The 21,025-nt window shown below is 40.8% G+C and overlaps 1 protein-coding gene across 4 annotated transcripts in view; it reads right to left on the reverse strand.

The window, feature by feature from the left end:
• Nucleotides 1–2,321: 2,321 nt before the first annotated feature.
• Nucleotides 2,322–21,025, reverse strand: part of MAP7D3 (MAP7 domain containing 3) — a 34,790-nt gene continuing 16,086 nt past the window's right edge. The window contains exons 8-19 of one of the 4 annotated variants that reach the window (XM_004064923.4): nucleotides 17,020–17,696; nucleotides 16,315–16,442; nucleotides 15,861–16,069; nucleotides 14,099–14,234; nucleotides 12,756–12,903; nucleotides 11,381–11,485; nucleotides 10,300–10,353; nucleotides 7,888–7,981; nucleotides 6,261–6,459; nucleotides 5,096–5,174; nucleotides 4,903–5,000; nucleotides 2,322–3,996 (exon numbers count right to left, since the gene is read on the reverse strand). In XM_004064923.4, coding sequence (XP_004064971.1) covers nucleotides 4,935–5,000; nucleotides 5,096–5,174; nucleotides 6,261–6,459; nucleotides 7,888–7,981; nucleotides 10,300–10,353; nucleotides 11,381–11,485; nucleotides 12,756–12,903; nucleotides 14,099–14,234; nucleotides 15,861–16,069; nucleotides 16,315–16,442; nucleotides 17,020–17,696 — 1,895 coding nt within the window. In that variant the 3' untranslated portion in view covers nucleotides 2,322–3,996; nucleotides 4,903–4,934. The remainder of the gene's footprint in view (nucleotides 3,997–4,902; nucleotides 5,001–5,095; nucleotides 5,175–6,260; nucleotides 6,460–7,887; nucleotides 7,982–10,299; nucleotides 10,354–11,380; nucleotides 11,486–12,755; nucleotides 12,904–14,098; nucleotides 14,235–15,860; nucleotides 16,070–16,314; nucleotides 16,443–17,019; nucleotides 17,697–21,025) is intronic. The other 3 variants (XM_019019182.3, XM_019019181.4, XM_055376469.2) reach the window with 3 other exon arrangements.

Consider the following 21,025-nt stretch of genomic DNA (forward strand, 5'->3'; position numbering starts at 1 on the left):
CTGGCTCCAAGGAGTTAGAGGTGTTTGAGAACAGTCGAGTCTCAAAACTGAAAAGGCTGCAAAGATTGTAGCACAGCCCCCTCATTTGACAGACAAGGAACAGGGATCAGAGAAGAGCAACAACGTGCACAATGTCACACGTGAGCTAGCAGCCCTCTCAGCTGGGTTCAGGTCTTCAGGGGCCTGTCTGGCATTCTTTGTGGTATTTCACACTGCATTCTTGTGGTTTTTAGGGATTGGAGCTGTTAAAAAACTTCATTCCACATGCAGTGTCCACAATGACACAGGCGTAGAAAATGCGCTGATCTGCAGAATCTGCTGGTAGAGGCCAGGGGTCTGTCCCTCCGGGTAGAGGATACCAGGAAGGGAAATGCGAGGCAGCAATGCGTGAGGGGAAAGCTAGGTCAGTGTCCATCACCTTGGCCTTGTAAACAGGAACATCCTGGTAGACAGTTTCAATGGATAGATCAACAGGACCTGGCGCCAGACTTGGCAGTGAAGAGTTTCCAGCTCAGATGAGACACACGGAGGTGATATGTTTGACAGGAATGGGATGTGTCTAGTTTGTGCTGATTTAAAAGTATATAGAATGCTCTAGCATGTTCAGTAGGGAATGGCTACCACCATTCTCATAAGCACCAGACCCCAAAGACTTGGGATAAACAAGGACCTTGCCTTATCAAAAACAAAACCTAGTAAAGCAGAGGTCCCCAACCCTTGGGCCACGGACTGGTGCTGGTCTGTGACCTGTTAGGAACTGGGTCGCAGAGCAGGAGGTGAGTGGCAGGAGAGCAAATCTTCATCTGTATTTACTGTGGCTCCCCATCACTTGCATTGTTGCCCGAGCTTGGCCTCCTGGCAGAGCAGTGGTGGCATTAGATTCTCATAGAAGTGAGAACCCTATTGTGAACCACGCATGTGAGGGATCTAGGTTGTGTGCTTCTCATGAGAGTCTAATGTCTGACGGTCTGTCACTGTCTCCCATCACCCCCAGATGGGACCGTCTAGTTGCAGGAAAACAAGCTCAGGGCTCCCACTGATTCTACATTATGGTGAGTTGTATAATTACTTCATTATATATTACAATGTAATAATAGAAATGAAGTGCACAATAAATGTAATGCACTTGAGTCATCCTAAAACCACCACACCATCCCCACCAAAGGTTCATGGAAAAATTGTCTTCCACAAAACCAGTTCCTGGTGCCAAAAAGGTTGGGGACTGCTGGAGTAAAGCACGACTTAAGATTGGAAACTAAACACTCACAGGCAGATCAGAACATTTGTTTTGCCACTCACAGTAACAGTGATGTCATTAAGAGATGAGTATAAAAGAGCACAATTAACTGCCCAGACTTTTCAAAGCAAGAGGGTTTTCCTCATCCAAGGTGAGCACCGAATGTGAGAATTAAAGGGGCGAGGGGAGGAGGGAAAGGGGAGTGACTGCTTAAAGGACACAGATTTTCTTTTCAGGGTGATGAAAATGTTCCAGAACTAGACAATGGGGATAGCTGCACAGCCTTGTGAATATACACTTTAAAATGGTTACTTTTAGGTTATATGATTTTTATTAGGATTAAAAAAAAGCAAGATCAGCACCATAAAACAGGGCAAGAAAGAAAAAACAAAGTATTTTTTTTTAAAAAATCAAAAGATACTGCAGTAATAAGCCTCAACTTATACAACAGAACCATCACAGGGAAGAGTAACAAGCACTGAAATAGTTGCAGGAAGACAACCAGAGCTTGAAAACTCACATCTAGGCTGGGTGTGGTGGCTCTTGCCTGTAATCCCAGCACTTTTGGAGGCTGAGGCAGGAAGATCACTTGAGGCCAGGAGTGCAAGACCAGCCTGGGCAACATAGCAAGACCCTATCTCTTAAAAAAAAAAAAAGAAAAAAAGAGAAGAAGAAAGAAGAAGAAGAAAAAAGAAGAAAGAAGATGAAGAGAAAAAAAAAAAAAAGCCAGGTATGGTGCCATGACTGTGGTCCCAGCTACTCAGGAGGCTAAGGTGGGAGGATTGCATGAACCTCAGAGTTTGAGGCTGCAGTGAGCTATGATCGTGCCACTGTATTCCAGCCTTGGCCACAGAGTGAGACCTTGTCTCTAAAACAAACAAACAAACAAAAAAAACTTACATCTTTCTATTCCAGAAGTGGAACTCTGCCAAATCACCAACTGGATGAAGAGGGAAATCAGGGGATTTGATCCCTGTTCATTGAATTTGCTGGCTGCCTGTGTTCATAGCTCGGCCAACAATTGGTGTTGCCTTTATACCACCACCAGTACACTTTTTTTAGTATTATAATGAAAAAACCCTTGTTTTATCTGCAAAGTTTATTTTATATAGCACACTTTTATATGGAACTGTAACAGTGTTTCAACACAAGACATTTCTGCAGAAAAATAACAGAAACTCTTTTGTTAGGATGATTGTCTCTGTTTTATACATGAAAGAGCTAGTATATAAAAATAGTTTTTAAACCAAAGGTAACCTTCTCTATTCTATATCAAAAGTACAATACTCTGAGTGGCAAAGAACCAGGGAATCTGAAAGAATTACCTCCTTTTACTAATCCAAGACTGGTAGCCAAAAGGAACACTGGCCTGCTTCAGACTATTTACGATTCAACACTGAAAACTCATTAGGAGAATTAATCTGCATTTGAATTTTATGGAATCATATACTGTGTGTGCATACATACATGTATGTACATCTGTGTGCATTTCTGTGTGCCCATCACGCGAACTCACTGGCAGCCAGTGGCTAGAGAAAGGCAAGCAAATTTTGGTTGTATCTCAAGCCTGAGTGTATACTCAACGACAGAACTGGAGAGTACAGGCAGAAAAGTACTTTAAACATTTAGAGGAATTAAACATACCCCACGGGACAACAGCCATGTACTCCTTTATGTACACAATAAAAATAATATATGTTTCTGTAGATAAACACCAATATGTCCTTCAAAAGGAAACACTGACAAGAGCATGAAAGGTGCTGACTGTTCCAAGATGGGGCTTTACAGGACTCCCAGCATTTCAGGTTATTAGTGCCTGTGTACTCACTGGCACAGATGGGTAGAGTTAAAAATATACATATATCATAGTAAAATACAATTTGCTGGATTTTGCAACCTTTGGTATTTTTATATTAGAAACAATCTGACAGCTCTTGTGAGAGATCCTGCGGCCCTTGCATAATCTATTATGTTCTCTACAAGATCAACTCTGAGTTTTTAGCTGTCAAAATTGTCACTGGTACACAGAAAAAGCATTACTTGGCTGGGTGCAGTGGCTCACACCTGTAATCCCAACACTTTGGGAGGCCAAGACGGGTGGATCTCTTGAGGCCAGGATTTCGAGACCAGCCTGGTGAACATGGTAAAACCCCATCTCTACTAAAATACAAAACAATTAGCCAGGTGTGGTGGCACATGCCTGTAATTCCAGCTACTGGGGAGGCTGAGACAGGAGAATTGCTTGAGATGAGGAGGTGGAGGTTGCAGTGAGCCGAGATTGCGCCACTGCACTGCAGCCTGGGCGACAGGGCAAGACTCCATTTCAAAAAAAAAAAAAAAGAAAAAGAAAAAGCATTACTTTAAGATTTCAAATATATACTGAAAGAGAATTAGTTCTGCAATCAGATTCTTCTAGAAACTCCACAGTTACAGTTTCAGGAAAGCATCCTTGATGCACTCACTCCAGCAAACACATTGGTGGGACAACACAAGAATGAGAGACAATGATGATTTTCCAAAGAAAACAAAAACCCCTCTTTACTTAGAACTCTTGCTTAGACACAAGAGAACAAGATGACTTTAACATCTGAGATATACACCAAAGTGGCCTTTTGACAGTTTCTTTCAATTTTTCGGTGTCACTTCCTTTACCATGTTCAAGTCAGAAGCAGAAAAATTTGAGGACTGATGGGCCCAGGAGTTGAGTTATCCAGAGTGGAAGATGTATTCATCTCCCAGGCTGAGTAAGGTTTACATATCTGACCAGAGGGAAAAGTAAAAGAAAGATCAGTAGAGAAGATGCTAGTCTCACAGCAACTTGTCCCTGGCCTCCCTTCAGGGCACACGCCCAGGACTCTCAGCAGCCCCTCTGGAGTTGCTGACACACTGGTCCTATAAATGTCCTCCACTTCCCCAGTCCCCAGCCAGGCCCAAGGTGCTTCTCAATTTCAAAGAGAACTTCTCAAGGAAAGAAAAACAAGAGGCTTCTGGTTTTGGAAACAGGTTGAGGCTTATTCTGAAGACCTCCCTAATCTTCTGCCCTAAGCAACTGTCTGTGTGCTTGCCAAGCAACCAGCAGACCAGGAGCTCAGAGGAGTCTGAGATGCAAGCTTGAAAAGATCATTTTTTTTTTTTTGAGACAGAGTCTTGTTCTGTCACCCAGGCTAGAGTGCAGTGGCAGGATCTCGGCTCACTGCAACCTCCGCCTCCTGGGTTCAAGTGATTCTCCTGCCTCAGCCTCCAAAGTAGCCGGGATTACAGGCATGCATTACCACACCCGGCTAATTTTTGTATTTTTAGTAGAGACAGGGTTTCACCATGTTGGCCAGGCTGGTCTCAAACTCCTGACCTCAAGTGATCTGCCTGCCTTGGCCTCCCAAAGTGCTGGGATTACAGGAGTAAGCCACTGCACCTGGCCAGAACTTATTTTTTATATCCGGCCTGAAATGTGGGACATAAAAATTAGAATCAAGTCATCTACTCTCTACTCTCTCAAAACCAACTTAATGGAAGACTCTCACATCATTCCTGCAGACCCACAACTGTCTTCTCCTTCTCTTCCAAAGCTATATGGTGCAAAGACTGCCCTGGAATGGCTAGAAGGAGGGGAGCAGGTTCAGGGTCAATTGCCTTTCAAGAAAAAGGTAGATGAGATGAGGACTTACCCAGATGAGGAGAAACAGGTTTGCTTCTTCTCTTATCGTCTAAAGGTGTCTGAGGACTTTGGCAAGATGTCATGGAATCCTTCAGATTTTGTTTGTGCCTGTCAGGAGAAAAATGTGACAAAGATAGTTCTGTGTGACTTACAATGTTGGTGATCTTGTCACAGATACGCTGCTGCTCATAATTCATACTAACAGAGGATCTGCTGGTGGTGTTGGTTTCATCCGCCTTTCTGGTTTTCGTTGTGTGACTGGTCATTCTTTTGGAAGATGGTCTGGAAAGAGACAGTTTGGTTAGAATCCCAATTATTCCCAAACCAAGGCTCTGGCCTAAAAGAAGCTTTGTCCTTTGATTAACTTCTAAGAAATGCCTTGGAATTAAAAAACATTTCAGAATCATAGAACAGGATGACTGAAAGGAACCCTAGAGATCACAGGACACACTGATTTTCAAACTGTATTCCAGAAAGCCCTAGGTCCCACGGAAGCACCAGGAGTAGGAGCAGCTAACACGCAGGACTCCAGAAACCATGCCCCTCCCTTAGATTGGTCAAGGATGCGGCCAGTGAGGTGTAGTAACAGAACTGGTACAGGTCCTCTAGCTCTAATGCTCCTTCCACATCATCACACCTCTCAGCAGACTCCGGTTCCTGTGGGCCTTGCAGGTGAATGTCTTCTCAGGCAATTGCCCATGTAGCATTCCTTTCCATGAATCAGTTCCTGCTCTCCTGACCTAACTTTTGACCTTGTTTCCTTACACTGACAATGAGCATATTATGGCCGGGTGTGGTGGCTTACGCCTGTAATCCCAGCACTTTGGGAGGCCGAGGTGGGCAGATCACTTGAGCCAAGGAGGTTCAAGACCAGCCTGGCCAACATGGTGAAACCTCAACTCTTAAAAAAAATAAAAAAAAAATAATAAAATGAGGATATTACTGTCACACTCACAGTTGTGATGATAATTGAAATAGGTAATATAAAATGCCTGGTATATAGCAATCACTCAACAAATGTCTTCTTGCCCAACTTTATGAGATAACATTAACCAATGTGAACAAAAGTAAAGTTTGGAGCCAGATGTATCTGGAATTGAATTTGGGCTCTGCCCTTTAATAGCAGGATATTGGGCAAATAAAGCCCCTAGCCTCTCTGACCCTCAGTCTCCTTGTCTTTATACATGGGGATGATGATCCTTACCTAACAAGGCTGTTGTGGGGATGAGTTTATTTCCGTTAAGTCAAATATGTGACATGGTGTTTGGTACAAACTAAGAGCACAAGAGATCATATTTATCTAGCATTCTAAGATTGTCAATCATAATCCTGCCAAGTTTATTTAGATAAGCTGGCTAAGTGACTCACCTTGAAACTACTTCCTGTATTGAAGTGTCTTTCATGCTTTTTTGTCTGAAGTTTTTCAAATCGCCATTAAAATATGTTTTTGGCTCTTTATGGACCTGGCTGGTACCATCTTCTAGAAATACCAGCTTGTGTGTCATTTTCTTGGCATTGTTGAACGGCATTTTAAATTTGGTAGGTGAGCCTGTGCCATTTAGAATGGCTAGGAAAAAAAATAACACAATTAAATATGGAGTTTCAATAAAGAATTCTAGAAAAAGTGAAGGCTATGATCCTGATGGGATGGGGAGTGGGTACTGCCTGCCTGAAGGCAGGAAGAGTCAAGCAGCAGTACTCCTGGGAGGCAGGCCCAGCAGTCACAGAGTTTCCCGAGCCATGTCCCAGGCCACTGCTCAGCACACACACTCACCCTGCCCTTGAGGCACCAAGAGGCTATGTTTAAGGAATCTGTCCTTTTTCCTTTGCTAGGAAAGAATAATGACCAGAGATAAGACTGCTCCAGATTTTCGCCCCTCCCCTGATCACTCACCTAGACAATTCTGTTTGTGCATTTCGTCTTACCTCTAATTTTTTTTTTTTTGAGACGGAGTCTCGCTCTGTTGCCCAGGCTGGAGTGCAGTGGCATGATCTCCACTCACTGCAAGCTCCACCTCCAGGGTTCACGCCATTCTCCTGCCTCAGCTTCCCAAGTAGCTGGGACTACAGGCGCCCGCCACCACACCTGGCTAATTTTTTGTATTTTTAGTAGAGACGGGGTTTCACCGTGTTAGCCAGGATGGTCTCGATTTCCTGACCTCGTGATCCGCCCACCTCGGCCTCCCAAAGTGCTGGGATTACAGGCGTGAGCCACCGCCCTGCCTCATCTTACCTCTAATATTACCTTCTATCTTCGGCTTTCCTCAATGCCCTAAGGCAGACTGAGGGGCTCTTACTGCTATGTTCTCATTGTATTTTCACCAAACTTCTTTCAACCCAATCATCTTGTGGCAGTATTATGGTTTGCTCATATGTTTGTCTTCCCACTGGCTATGGCTCCTTCAAGCTGAGGCCATGTCTTTTCACCCCTTCATCCCCAACACCTAGTAGAGGACCTGACTTTCCTGTTCAACATCCACTGGCAGGAAAAATATGGACAAATAGTGTTTTCTCAAATGGCAATTACTGCTACTACAAAGTGGTTCCTACTTGTAAGGGAGTCAATGATACATTTGAGAAAGCATTCTTATTATGACATGGTTTCAATTTTTCTTAATGAAGTGGAAAGTGGAATTCCACCTGTGGTCAATCATGGATGCCTTGAGGAGCTGAGCTATGAAATGCTGGCAATCCTCACATTCAACTGAGAAAGAGCTGCTGTCTACAGTCTATTAGCATGATCTTTAAAATAATAAGCAGCAGCAGCTGATATTTATTGAGAGTTTATGTGTGAGACACTGTTTTTAGCATTACATGGATTTACCTCACTGAAATCTCATATCCACTCTAGGAAAAGGACATTAGCTTCCCCTTTTTCAGATGGGAAAAACTCAGCACAGAAAGGTTAAGTGACCTGCCCAAAGCCACACAGCTCAAAAGCAGAGGAGCCCCTGGATATGAACCTAAGCAGTCTAGCTCCTAAATGGTGACTAACCTGATGGTAACATTTCATTCAATGAGTCCTTGTCGCTTTCTTCGTTGTCAGCCTCAGCCTCTTCATATATGTCATGGCTGGATGTTTCTGTGACCTACGATTAAAAAAGGAAATCTTGATTATGCCTAATATTCAATCATCCTGGTTTAGAATTTCAACAAAGTCTGACTTCAAAGCTGGACTGATGGCTAATTTTTGTCATTTCAACGAAAAGGTAAAAAAAATAACCTCTTTTAACTGGCCCCAAGAATCTACAGGGGATAGGGACAGGTGCCCGTAGCTGCGTCTTTTAGCTAGGAAGACATTCAAGAATGAAAGATTTCCCTGGGCAGGAGCCAAGGGAATATAACTTTGGGTTGGCATTTGTTCTCTGCCTGCTCAGAACCTTAACTAAGGTGGGATGGGACTAGTCAGTGAATAGCTAAAAAGTTTTTGACTGCTGTTTTTTTTTTTTTTTTTTGGGAGGGGGGAGGACAAAGCCTCACTCTGGTGCCTAAGATGGAGTGCAGTGGCACGATCATAGCTCACTGCAGCCTCAAACTTTTGGACTCGAGTGATCCTCCCGTCTCAGCCTCCCAAGTAGCTGGGACTATAGGCATGTGCCAACACACCTGGCTAATTTTTAAACTGTTTTATAGAGACAAGGTCTCACTGTGTTGTTCAGGCTGGTCTTGAGCTCCTGGGCTCAAGAGATCCTCCTGCCTTGGCCTCCCAAAGTGCTGGGATTACCGGTGTGAGCCACCGCACCCAGCCTTTGGTTGCTGCTTGAGGGAAAACTCCCAATGAGTTGAATGAACTTTGACATGATGACTCCCAGCACTTTTTGGAAATGGCATTTCTACTCTAAATTCTCATGTCATTTAATGCAAATGACCACAACTGGGTAATTACAAACAGACAAAATATCAGTCTTGTAGCATAGATTGTAAAAAGCACAGAATCTGGAGGAAAAAGGCCTTGAATACATGTGCTCCATCAAAAGACATGACATTGGGGTAAGCAAATAATGATGAAACAGACCACAAAGACGCTCACCATAAGGGAAAAAATGATAAATTTGAACTTGTTAAAATGAAGAACTTCTGTCTGGTTCATCAATAGACATTAGGAGAGTGTGAGGCAAACTATGGCATGGAAGAAGATACCTGCAATATATATATCCAAAGGACTCCTAACCAGTGTAGGTAAAAATGCCTACAATTCAATCAGAAAAAGGCAGGTGACAAAATAGGAAAATGGGCAAATGACTTGAAAAGGTACTTCACCAAAGCAAATCTCCAACAGGCCACTAAGCATTTATGAAAAGGTGCCTAACTTCATTAGTCATCAGAAAATGCTGGTAAATTCAAGAACATTAAAATCAGAATGCAGGGTGCGGTGGCTCAAGCCTGCAATCCCAGCACTTTGGGAGGCTGAAGCGGGTGGATCGCTTGAGCCCAGGAGTTCAAGGCCAGCCTAGACAACATGGCAAAATCCTGTTTCTACAAAAAAATAAATAAATAAAAAATAAAAAATTAGCCAGGTGTGGTGGCATGCACCTGTAGTCTCAGCTACTTGGAAGGGTGAGATGGGTGGATTGCTTGAGCTTGGGAGATGGAGGTTGCAGTGAGCCATGATTGCACCACTGTGTTCCTGCCTGGGTGACAGAGCAAGACTCTTATCTCAAAAAAAAAAAAAAAAAGCTTCTATCCAGAAGAGGACAACATTAAGAAAAGATAAACTGGCCGGGCATGGTGGCTCACACCTGTAATCCCAGCACTTTGGGAGGCTAAGGCAGGTGGATAACCTGAGGTCAGGATTTCGAGACCAGTCTGGCCAACATGTTGAAACCCTGTCTCTAATAGTAATACAAAAATAGCTAGGCATGGTGGTGCATGCCTGTAATCCCAGTTACTCAGGAGGCTGAGGCAGGAGAATCACTTGAACCCAGGAGGTGGAGGTTGCAGTGAGCCGAGATCACACCACTACACTCTAACCTGGGTGACAGAGCGGGACTCTGTCTCAAAAAAAAAAAGAGAGAAATGATCAGCATTTGAGGTGATGGATTTGCTAATTATCCTGATTTGATCATTACACATTGTATACAAAAAAAAGAAAAGATAAGCTGTGAACTGGGAGAAGGTATCTGCAACACATAACCAAAAAAGAAGCAGTATCTATAACATTTAAAGAACTACAATGAGACAAATCAACCCAAAAGTCTTGGGCAAAAGATAAAAAAAAACATTTCACACAAAAGAAACATGAGAGCTAACTAAAGATATGAAAACATGGTCAACCTTGTTGATAATCAGGGAAATGCAAATGTAATACTTTATTTCATTACCACCAGATTGGGTAAAGTGAAAAACTCGGCAATAATGTGAAACAAGAGGCATTCTTATACACTGCTGGTAGGAGTATGAAGACTACCTTTGAGGCATTCACATCTGTCTTTCTTGTCCGCTTCATAATTTCTTCTATTCTCTATTTAAAGGAAAATAAAAATTCAAACATGAAAACAGATTAGAAACCAAACAGTTGTCCTAAAGGAGTTGATTATCCCCATTTCACAGAGGTGCACAATGGCAGTGATTGCTCCAAAACCACAAATATTACCAACAAAAGGCTTACGGTGGCAGTTGAGTCCCCTATCCCAATCCCAGTTTCAGCTATAAAATGCCCTGAATGATGACTGCTGTATTTTTTATAACACAAACATTCAAATGACAACATCTCACTCCTAATTTTGCATATGCAGAAATTCATTAGACTAAGCGTATATTATTGCAAACCAATTAGAGCTTTTAACATAATTTTAGTCTTTAGTCTTCAGCTGATTCCTGAAGCCAATGTTAATGAAAATAATACACCTCAATGATGCCACACTGTTTTGTGTTAACGAAGAGAGAAGATAGGAGGTGGAGGAGAAATATATTTCTAGGGAAGGACAGGAATTCTCTCTCCTGTGCACACTTCTTTCCCTGCAGTGAGGAGAGTTGCAGCTCCCTGGCCCCCTCAAGGTGACCAATCTACTACCAGATAGGCCTTGCAGCAACTCAGCCTGGACCAGGGCTGCAGACGAGCTCACATGTGGCCCTACCTTAAAAATAGCCTGCACCTTGGCCTCTCAAAGAGGCCTGCAGTTTCTGCTTCTCCCCATGTAGTTGCTGCAATTTCCAGCCAGTTTAGAAGAAAGTCTTAACTTCTACCAACCCCTACCATGACTGGAGTCCTTCTGCTCAGAGAAGTTTTGTTACCAGAGGTTTGATATAGCGAGGCATCACTGTAATGGCCAATGGCCACCAAGGGTCCATGAGAGGGAGGCATGATCAGTAAGAGGACAGCCCTCTATGTAGGAGAAGTCAGATCCTTGGATAAGGAAGAGAATCGAGTGGGAAAACCACCAGGAACTAGCATATATCAGATTTGTGATTTTTAAAAACATGCTGATATCAGGTGCCCAACATTGTTTTAAACACAGAATCAAGCCCCCCAAACAGAGAGCGAGTACCTTTTTCCTTTCTAACCGTTCTTGTAAATTTTGTAACATAATTCTCTCGTGTTCTTTCTTGCGTTTGTCAGCTTCCTCTTGAGCTTTTATTTTGGCGTCCCCTTTCTAGGAAATTTGCATAAAAATATCATTCAATCTCAAGATACCTGAGTGACATCAGAGAACTCTAGTTTAAAAATTTCAATGGTAAATGTTATCTAGTATAACAAAAGAGTGTAACCTTTTGAATGAGGGTTCCCATATCATGATATTTGCAGATTGTCAATTTTCAAAGCACTAGTTAGAATGCACAAAGCTAGGCTAAATGTTATCCTGAGGATTCAGGACCACAGGGTCATTGTTATGAACATCACACCATCCTAATTCAAAGTATGTGACTGTGGAGCTATCCATTAACACAGTAATAGGAGCCAACAGCCTGACATTTCTCAAAATCACTGAGAGGATTCTTGAAGGCACCCTCCTGAGAAATGCAAGCATAAACAATCATATATAAAACATATGACCAATGCTGGTGAATAATACACTAAAAACTGGAAATATAAATTGGGCTATGGTAATAATTCAAACTGAGTATAGTCTGAGCTTAGTTTGGGCATTTATTTACCCAGTGACTTGACTTTAGATAGATGAGACATTCTTCAGTTAATGATTTTAAACTTGTAGAAGTATGTATGGTTTATCTTATCTGTTACAGGGGTGTAAGTTCCAGTTGATGGAGTTGTATATGGTACCACAGAATGCAAGATGGGGGAAACCAATGTAGGATGTGGAATCTGTTAAAGCAATTTGGATTTCAAATTAAGGACTACTAATCTACAATTTGCTGTTTTCTGCTTATTTCACTAGGAAAACATTCTATGGTTTTCTGAGGGTGGCTGACAATGACCTGCAGTGGTACTGGGTAATAGAGATTGTAACATAAAAATGCAGCCAGAGGTTGGGCGCAGTGGCTTACACCTGTAATCCCAGCACTTTGGGAAGCTGAGGCGGGCGGATCACCTGAGGTCAGGAGTTCAAGACCAGCCTGGCCAACATGGTAAAACCCCATCTCTACCAAAAATACAAAACTGAGCTGAGCGTGGTGTCAGACGCCTATAATCCCAGCTACTTGGGAGGCTGAGGCAGGAGAATGGCTTGAACCTGGGAGGCAGAGGTTGCAGTGAGCCAAGATTGTGCCATTGCACTCCAGCCTGGCTGAGAAGAGTGAAACTCCATCTCAAAATTAATAAATAAATAAATAAAATAAAAAATAAAATGCAGCCAGAGAATCTGCTCATGTCTTCTTTCTCAGAGACAGAGATTTTTGCTCTGGGTTCCATCTGAACTTTATAATCTGGTTCTCATCCCCTGATAAAGTGTCAAGTCAGCAAACCTGCAGTGGTGCTTCCTGGTCTTCCTGATCCAGCCATCCTTTCTTCTTTTTAGTCTCCTTTTGTCGCTGCCCATCTTTGAGTTTCAAGTGGTCTTCTGCTTGGCCTCCAACTGCTTCCTTTGCCACGTCTTTTGATTTCTTAATGACCCTGAGAGTATTTAAATAATTGTTAGTATTTATCTTGATTGCTATCATACTTAGCTTACACTAGTATGTGAGTTTTTATAGTGAAACTTCCTGTGTATAGTAATACAATTTATATCTACACCAGAGTCACTACATCTTCTGTGTTGTTACTATATAGGAATTACACAATTCCACCCCTTTTTAAAGAGAAAAACTAGCCCTCGGGAGCAGAAAAATATTTCAATCAAGTAATAGATTACTTTGCTTGTTAAAAAACACACATACGTGAGAGGAACTCATTCCTTAACTGTCTTTGAGACATGACATCCCCTAAAAGGCCTTCTTTACATGTGCTCACACCTAATCTCTCGTGGGGATAACAGAGATAATTTAGAGGAGAGTCTGGTGGTTCCCTAGTATTCAGCACTTTCAAATGCTAAATCAGCTCTGTTTATATGAAGCGATGAACAATATTCTTCGAGTTAGAGTTTTTTTTTGTAATTCATAATATTCCCTTCTTTTTCCCAAGCCCATATAAGCATATGGAAAATGTGTGATTATTTCAAATAACACTAAATACTTAAAAGCAAATTCAGTACTGTTGTTATTCCCTGCAGCCAGTGGACAGAGGTTTACATTATAAGGCCCGACATAAAATAGGCCTCAAGATGGAGGAACAAGAAACCTTTGCTAGAATTTGAATGCACACAACTGCACATGAGATTTGCTGCCCACAAAGGAAATCCTTCTAGCAATGACTCACTGGCCTGATGAGATACAGGTGTCACAAAGACCACAGGAAAAGTAAAACATGAGTAAGTATAATTTTCAGGTTTAAAAATCCTGATGTTACAAGTCTTTTAAATAAAGGGCTGACACTAGTGAACACGAACAGATCTGTTCTTATATACCACTCTGGTGCCGAGAGATCAAATCCTGAATGTGAGTTTGGTCTCTGTGCATCCTCCTAGCACACCTTAATGGCACATGATGTATGGAGGCTAAAAAGGACTGTGCCATTTATCCACATACCAGGGTCCTTAGCCATTTACAAGGGCTTGAAATGCTTCCTATGCAGGCAATGAGGCACTTCTGATCCTCACTGAAGAAAGTCAATTGTTCTTTGAGAATTTATAACTTGAGGGTAAAATTTTGACTTTCAAAAATTTGGGCCCCACTCAAGATTTATAGTATAGGAAGGAAGACTTTGTGCTGACCTTCGCTGCATTTCTTCCCGTTGTCTTTCTTCTTCCTCTTTTTCTCTTTGTTCACGAGCAAGGCGGCGCAATTCTGTCAAAATTTTTGTTGCCGCCTCGGCATTCATAATACCTGCAGTACTCTTATTACCAGACTCTAGTTTAAATAAATATGTGCAACAGTTAAGAGAGCTAATCAACTCTCACTCCAACAAAGAAGTGCAACACAATCCAAAACATTAAAATATATATATATGTGCGTAGTCCAAAATTTATAAATCACAAGCAAACTATAGGTGATTATCTAACAGATTTTGTTCAAACTGCACCCCCAACAGCAGAAGCATTTTGTTTCTTTTTAACACCTACTTGTTCCAAAATGAAATAATGTACTTCTACTTTCGTTTTAGTGGTTTTGAGATAACTGAATCAACTGACCCCATGGGAAAAGAGTAAGAAATACTGAATATAGAGGAAGACAAGCTTATGCTCGGTCCAAACGAAGGGTACAAATATCTTAAATACTCAAACAAATATGTATCTGGTATACATTTGAGATCTGTGCATCATTTTTACTATATGATTACTATTTAGCTAAACCTTGATAATAGTGTATACATTTGGTTGATCATAGAGTAGCTAACTGTAGATAACAAAACCAAGACTATCAGTAAAATAAGGTGAGTACACAGAGGCATATTATGATATTTTGGTCTATATAACTACTAATTTATTTTAAATAAATCATATGAAAATGAGAAGACATATCAGGAATGAATAATCTGTAATTAAAAGATTGTTTCTGTTACAAAAAATTCACTGTGGAATTCCCTAAAAAAGCAAAATTCCCCAGTGTGTTTTTGAAATTAAGTAATGTCCATGGGTATTAAGAATGCATGTAACAGGCAAAATAGCAATATGGCACTTTCAGGAATACTACACAAATCAAGGGACACCACATTATGGCCTATATATAGAAACGAACCTAACTCTTAGGAAAAACCTGCTCATCCACGAGTGGATGTGCTCTCTCCAAGAACCATCACTATCAGAGCTAGAAGGGATCTCAGGAATCACCTAGACCAAACCCCTCATCCGACCTGTGCTTTTTTTTTTGATATGGGGTCTCGCTCTCTCATCCAGACTAGAGTGTAAAGGCACTATCACGGCTCACTGCAGCCTCCACCTCCTGGTCTCAGGCAATCCTCCTACCTCAGCCTCCCTACTAGCTGGGACTACAGATGTGTACCACCTTAAGCTAGGTGGTTATGGTATAATATGGCTTACACCCCCTAACCGAATATATAGCCTACCCTTTCCACATCGGGCTAATTTTTTGTGTGTGTGTGTGTGTGTGTGTGTGTATATATATATATATATATATATATATATTTTTTTTTTTTTTTGTAGAAACAGGGGTCTCTCTCCTATGTTGCCTGGGCTGGTCTCAAACTCCTTGGCTCAAGCAATCCTCTCACCTCAGCCTCCCAAAGTGCTGGGATTATAGGCGTGAGCTACTATGCTTGGCCAGACCTATGCTTTTAAAAGCAGTTCCAAAAATGGATTTTTCAAAACAAAGGGGTGAGAAGAAAGCTTTGGCAAGGACAAACAAACAGAGAAGATACATTCCAATGTACCAGAGATTGGTTAGATTCTCTCTTTCTAAAAGGAAAATAATTCCCTAAAGTTCTCTCAATTGGGGAATAAAATGAAGTGAACCTTTCCCAGAATACAGTAAGATTTTCTGTGTTGCTAAGATAAACTTCTTAGTGAAAGAACTTACCTTCATAGATCATATGCCTTTGGCTCAAAGCCTCACATCTGTTAGTGGTTTTAGAAACTGTTTCTTTTTTCTTTTTGACAGTACTTGATGCACTTTGCACAGACAGGGTGTGTTGAATAGGCATTATTTTATAAGGAAAAGAAGTCTGTGGTGACTGTTTTGAAATAAGTGGTAATGGTGATGGAGGGCAGTTCTTTTGGATTTGCCTGCTGAGAAAAAGTAATACACATTTGCTAATTAATTTTCAGTGTACAATTTCATAAAATATAAGATGCTATTATGAGATGACATTATAATCAGGGAATTTTTCTGAAAAGTAAATCCCTTTTTACAGGCTTTTTTCCCTTTACATTTGTGTTACCATGCATACTATATTATTTCACTCATCAAACATTGACATGGAATTTGTTCTAGTAAAACGCCTATCAGGAACAGCTGCGAATAAGCTGCTTACTTAGTGCTGATGGGAGACGGCAGACCACAAGCATTTGCAGGAGATGATGACCATTTATAACACTCAGTGTATGATGATAGACGCTTCTTGGCAATAGGGATTAAGGCCTGTTTGTCCATTTCTGATTTCTGAACAGATAAACACAGTATGGTAAATTACTAACAAACAATTCTTTTACTGCAGCTGGCTTTTTTTTTTTTTTTGAAGAGAAAAACATTCTGAATAAAACACAATTAGAATTCTTTAAACTGCAATTTTCTTTTAGAGTATGAGAATCAGGACATTGATATTTGCTTCTGGACTAACAATTTACATTACACAATTCCAGGAGATCACAGAAATAACAGGTTTAAAAGAAATATTATCCTTCAAAATCAAACTCAATTTCCAAATCCTAATTCAGGGTTTAAAACATTTCTCAAAAAACATTTCTTCAGAGTTTAGAAACAGAGTTCATATAAACTTACATTTTCTCCCTTCTAATAAAAACTCACTAATATTTCAGCTTTGGAGGAAAAGTGGTACAATGAACATCAGAGAATTTTAAATTCCTAGTTTAAGTGAGTTAACCTATTTTATTAATTATATTGCAGAATATTGTAAATAATATGCTGGTTACGTTGTAAAATCTGACCTATCATGAACTATACAACAAAATATACATATTTTAATAGAAAATTTGTCAATAACAGGCACTTGACAAACCTTTGGAGCGTCTCTCGCTTTTGCCTTGGGAGATGCTTCCATGCTTGCTTCAAGGGATGTCTTGGGGGATGCTTTCACCATCGCCTCAGGAGATGCCTCCATGCTCTCCTTGGGTGACCCTTTCACACTCTCCTTGGGGGCTACTTCTGCGCTCCCCTTGGGAGGTGCTTCCAGGCTCCCCTCTGGGGCTGCTTCCACGCTCACCTCTGGCAGTGCTTCCAGACTCACTTCTGGGGGTGCTTCCAGGCTCGCCTCTGGGGATGCTACTATGCTCACCTTGGGAACTGTTTCCAGGTCCACCTTCGGGAGTGCTTCTATGCTCAACTCGGGGGATGCGTCCATGCTCATCTCAGAATCATATGTGCTCACCACAGGCGACATATCCACGCTCACCACAGGGGATGAGTCCGTGCTCACCGCAGGGGCCATGCCCACACTTGCCTTGGGGGACGCTTCCATGCTTGTGTTGCAGAATACTTCCACATTCACCTGGTGGGGTGCATCCACACTTGCCTTGGGAGGTGTCTCTACTTTCTCCAAGGGAGACTCTTCTACTTTTGTTTGAGGAGGTATTTTCATTGTCGACATGGGAAACATAACAGCCCTCAATTCGTCGCTAGTACATTTACGCAAGGGTACAGTGACATACCGCATTACATAATTGGTGACGCCTGTAACTGAATGAGGACAGAGAATGAAATTCCCTAAGTTAGAAATCTGACAAGAAAAGGATGCACCAGGTACACAGTATAAGAACAGGAACACAGAAAAGAGATTGTTTATTAGGAAAGCACAGGGATTACACACAACACAGGAAATGCTTAGTGAAATGGATGACAGACACAGGACAGAACTATCACAAAGTCACTACTTCGGAAGCAACATTAACAACTGTCGTTGTAAAGGCAATAGTCTATTACAGATGAAAATAAGATGCTTCTCCAAAGTTGATGTTTGCAATAAGCTGTTTCTATTTTAATCATACTATATTTCAGAATAATTTTCACAAAAAATTACAAGATCTTCAACCCTTTCTAAAAGTAATCTAAACATCTTCGCCAGGGCTAGAGATCTTACCATTATAGGTGATTATGTAAGACACTCCATATTTTAATGTTTTAGAATAGAACGTAAGAAAGAGCATTTTCTCACCCATACTAAAAACTTAATAAGACATTAATCAGAGTGGGTTGGATCTCCAAGGTCCTTTCCACGTTTAACAATCTAATTTTATTTTTCCTATGAAACGGACGAAAATGATAATATTTGGTGCCAGGTAAGATGGAAGAAAGTGATTAATACCAATGTTTGGAACCAGGCAACCTCATCACAACTGGTGGGAGTATAGATTTGTATATTTTCCCTGGGGAGCATAAAAAGTACATACTGTTTGTTCCAGCAATTCTACTTCTAGGTTTACCCTTAGGAAAAAAAAATTACATAAATATATAAAAATGCATGTATAAAGTTGCTAATTACTGCACTGTTTATAATACTAAAACAATTGAAAATACCATCCAAATGTTCCAAAGGAAATGTAGACCATATTAAGGCAGTCACTAAGAGCAATAATATGAAATATTTTGGACATAGAAGATGGAAAGCAGGTTATTTCGTTTTGTGAAAAAAAATAAATGCAAAGAAAAATATGAAGTTACCAGTGAGCACTGGGATAATGGGGGATTAGATTAAAAACATCTTCTACATGAAATATTTATTGCTTAAACGATTATTATTATTTTTTTTTTTTGAGATGGAGTCTCGCTCTATCACCCAGGCTGGAGTGCAGTGGCGCAATCTTGGCTCACTGCAACCTCCACCTCCCAGGTTCAAGCGATTCTCCTGCCTCGGACTCCCAAGTAGCTGGGATTACAGACATGCGCCACCACACCTGGAAAATTTTGTATTTTTAGTAGAGACGGGGTTTCACCATGTTGGCCAGTCTGGTCTTGAACTCTTGACCTCAAGTGATCCACCTGCCTCAGCCTCCCAAAGTGCTGGCATTACAGGCGTGAGACACCGCACCTGGCCTAATTAAACATTTTTCAAAAGGTATTTGGAGGTGGCTTCCTTAAGACCTGGTAAATTAAACTAAAAAAAAAAAAAAAAAAGACCTGGTTAAATTTATCTGCCACCTCATCTTTAAGTATGGGTGGCAAATTTTCACCTAATCTTACCCCAAATTACCAAAGATTGACTACTTATGAATAAAACTTTTAGCTAAATTAAATGTTATCTTTTAGTCCCTCATTTTTAGTGGAGAAAGCATTTTATTTACATATCTACATGTGCCTAAACAGTCACATTACACCAACAGTTTGTGCTACAGAAAATATAGTATGACTGGATTTGTATTAGCTATAAACTTTTAAGACAAAATATTGAGATTTTTTGGATGGTGGTAATAAAAATATCTCACCATAGATTGGTGGGAAAGGGAGACTGGCAGAAAATAACCTGACATACACATAACTGGGCATAAAAAAGTCAGGAATTAGAACAAAAGAAATAAGGCTGCAGTACAAGAAAGTCTGTGATAGCATTTAGATGTGTTTTACTAATCATATGAATACTAACAGAGAAAAAGCAAAGGGAGTGGGATATATACTGGAAAGGAAAAAGTGAAGGGGAAAAAAGAGAAAAAAAATCATAGGAACAATGCATTAGCCCTTTCCATTACTGGCGGGGGGGGTGGGGGGGTGGTCTTGCTATCCAAAGGCAAGTCTAATACTATATGTAAACTATAAATGAGAAAGTCCACACAACTCTGAAGATGTTTCATGTTAAGAACAATCTTTAGTTCTCTAACTAAAAGCTGAAGGGTGGCTCTATGCTATTCTTCCATATTTTAGGTGAAAAAAGGAAGGTAGAGTAGGAAACTTTCTCCCTTGAAATGAGTGAAAGTTTTCTATATTTTTAAAACCCATAGAACTTTAAAATTTAACAAACACCTTCAAAGTTAGCTATCTCATCCTACAAATTACCTGTCTCCCATATAACTGCCCTATCATGTTAGAAGTCATAAAATAAATATGCAACATCAAATGCTGGGTAAAATCACTAATATGGTAACTACGGATTCAAACTATTTTGATGCCTAAATGCAACAAATTCAGTGATGAAGCCTGCTTTGAAATGCAAACACTTAACACCTCCTGGCTTTCCACCATATGCCTGTTACCTGGAACATCTTTTCCAGGGCTGGATAATGAAGCAGCACTTCTGCTTCTGGCTAATGACGCTTTTGTTGGGCTGAACAGACAACTGATTAAATTATTCTCTTGAGAACTGATATATGAGCAACGAGATATATGATGAGAACAAATCCAAAGGATTCCATTGGAGGTCTCACAAATGCAAAGCAAGAAAGAGCAATGCAAACTGCTCTCAACAGCAGCTTTCCCAGCAACACAAAACACTGAACACAGTCATCTGACTGGACTGCACTGTCAAAGAAGAGATCCTCAGAATAAAAGGAGAAAGGCCACAGCATACATACCAAAATAACTCTAAGGAAAGAATCTAGGTAACATTTCAAACAGCCATTCCCCACCGTATGAAATTTATGGAGGAACTCACACTTGAGGAAAAAAGTTGCACATGACAAAACAACTTTGAGAAAGATTCCTACAGATAGACAGCACTGAAAATCATAATGGTCAAGTCCACTGCCAAAGGCTCCAAGGAAGTGAATAAACACTTTTGTTAAAAGTAAATTTTGTTGTAAATATCTTGCTCCAATAAATCTTCATGTTCATAAAGATCCCTGTGTCAATGACATTTGTTCTAATAGGATTTGACCTGAATCAATTAGGTGGAGGGTCTTCTGTAAGGGAATGGTTTGGTATGAAACAAAAAGCAACAAATACACGTGAAAGGAAAATGCTAGGGAAAGGTGTTAGAAAGAAACTACTTTATGGCCAGGCGCGGTGGCTCACACCTATAATCCCAGCACTTTGGGAGGCCGAGACGGGCGGATCATCTGAGGTCAGGAGTTCAAGACCAG

The sequence above is a fragment of the Gorilla gorilla genome, chromosome X (genome assembly GCF_029281585.2).
Source record: "Gorilla gorilla gorilla isolate KB3781 chromosome X, NHGRI_mGorGor1-v2.1_pri, whole genome shotgun sequence".
NCBI lineage: Eukaryota > Metazoa > Chordata > Mammalia > Primates > Hominidae > Gorilla > Gorilla gorilla.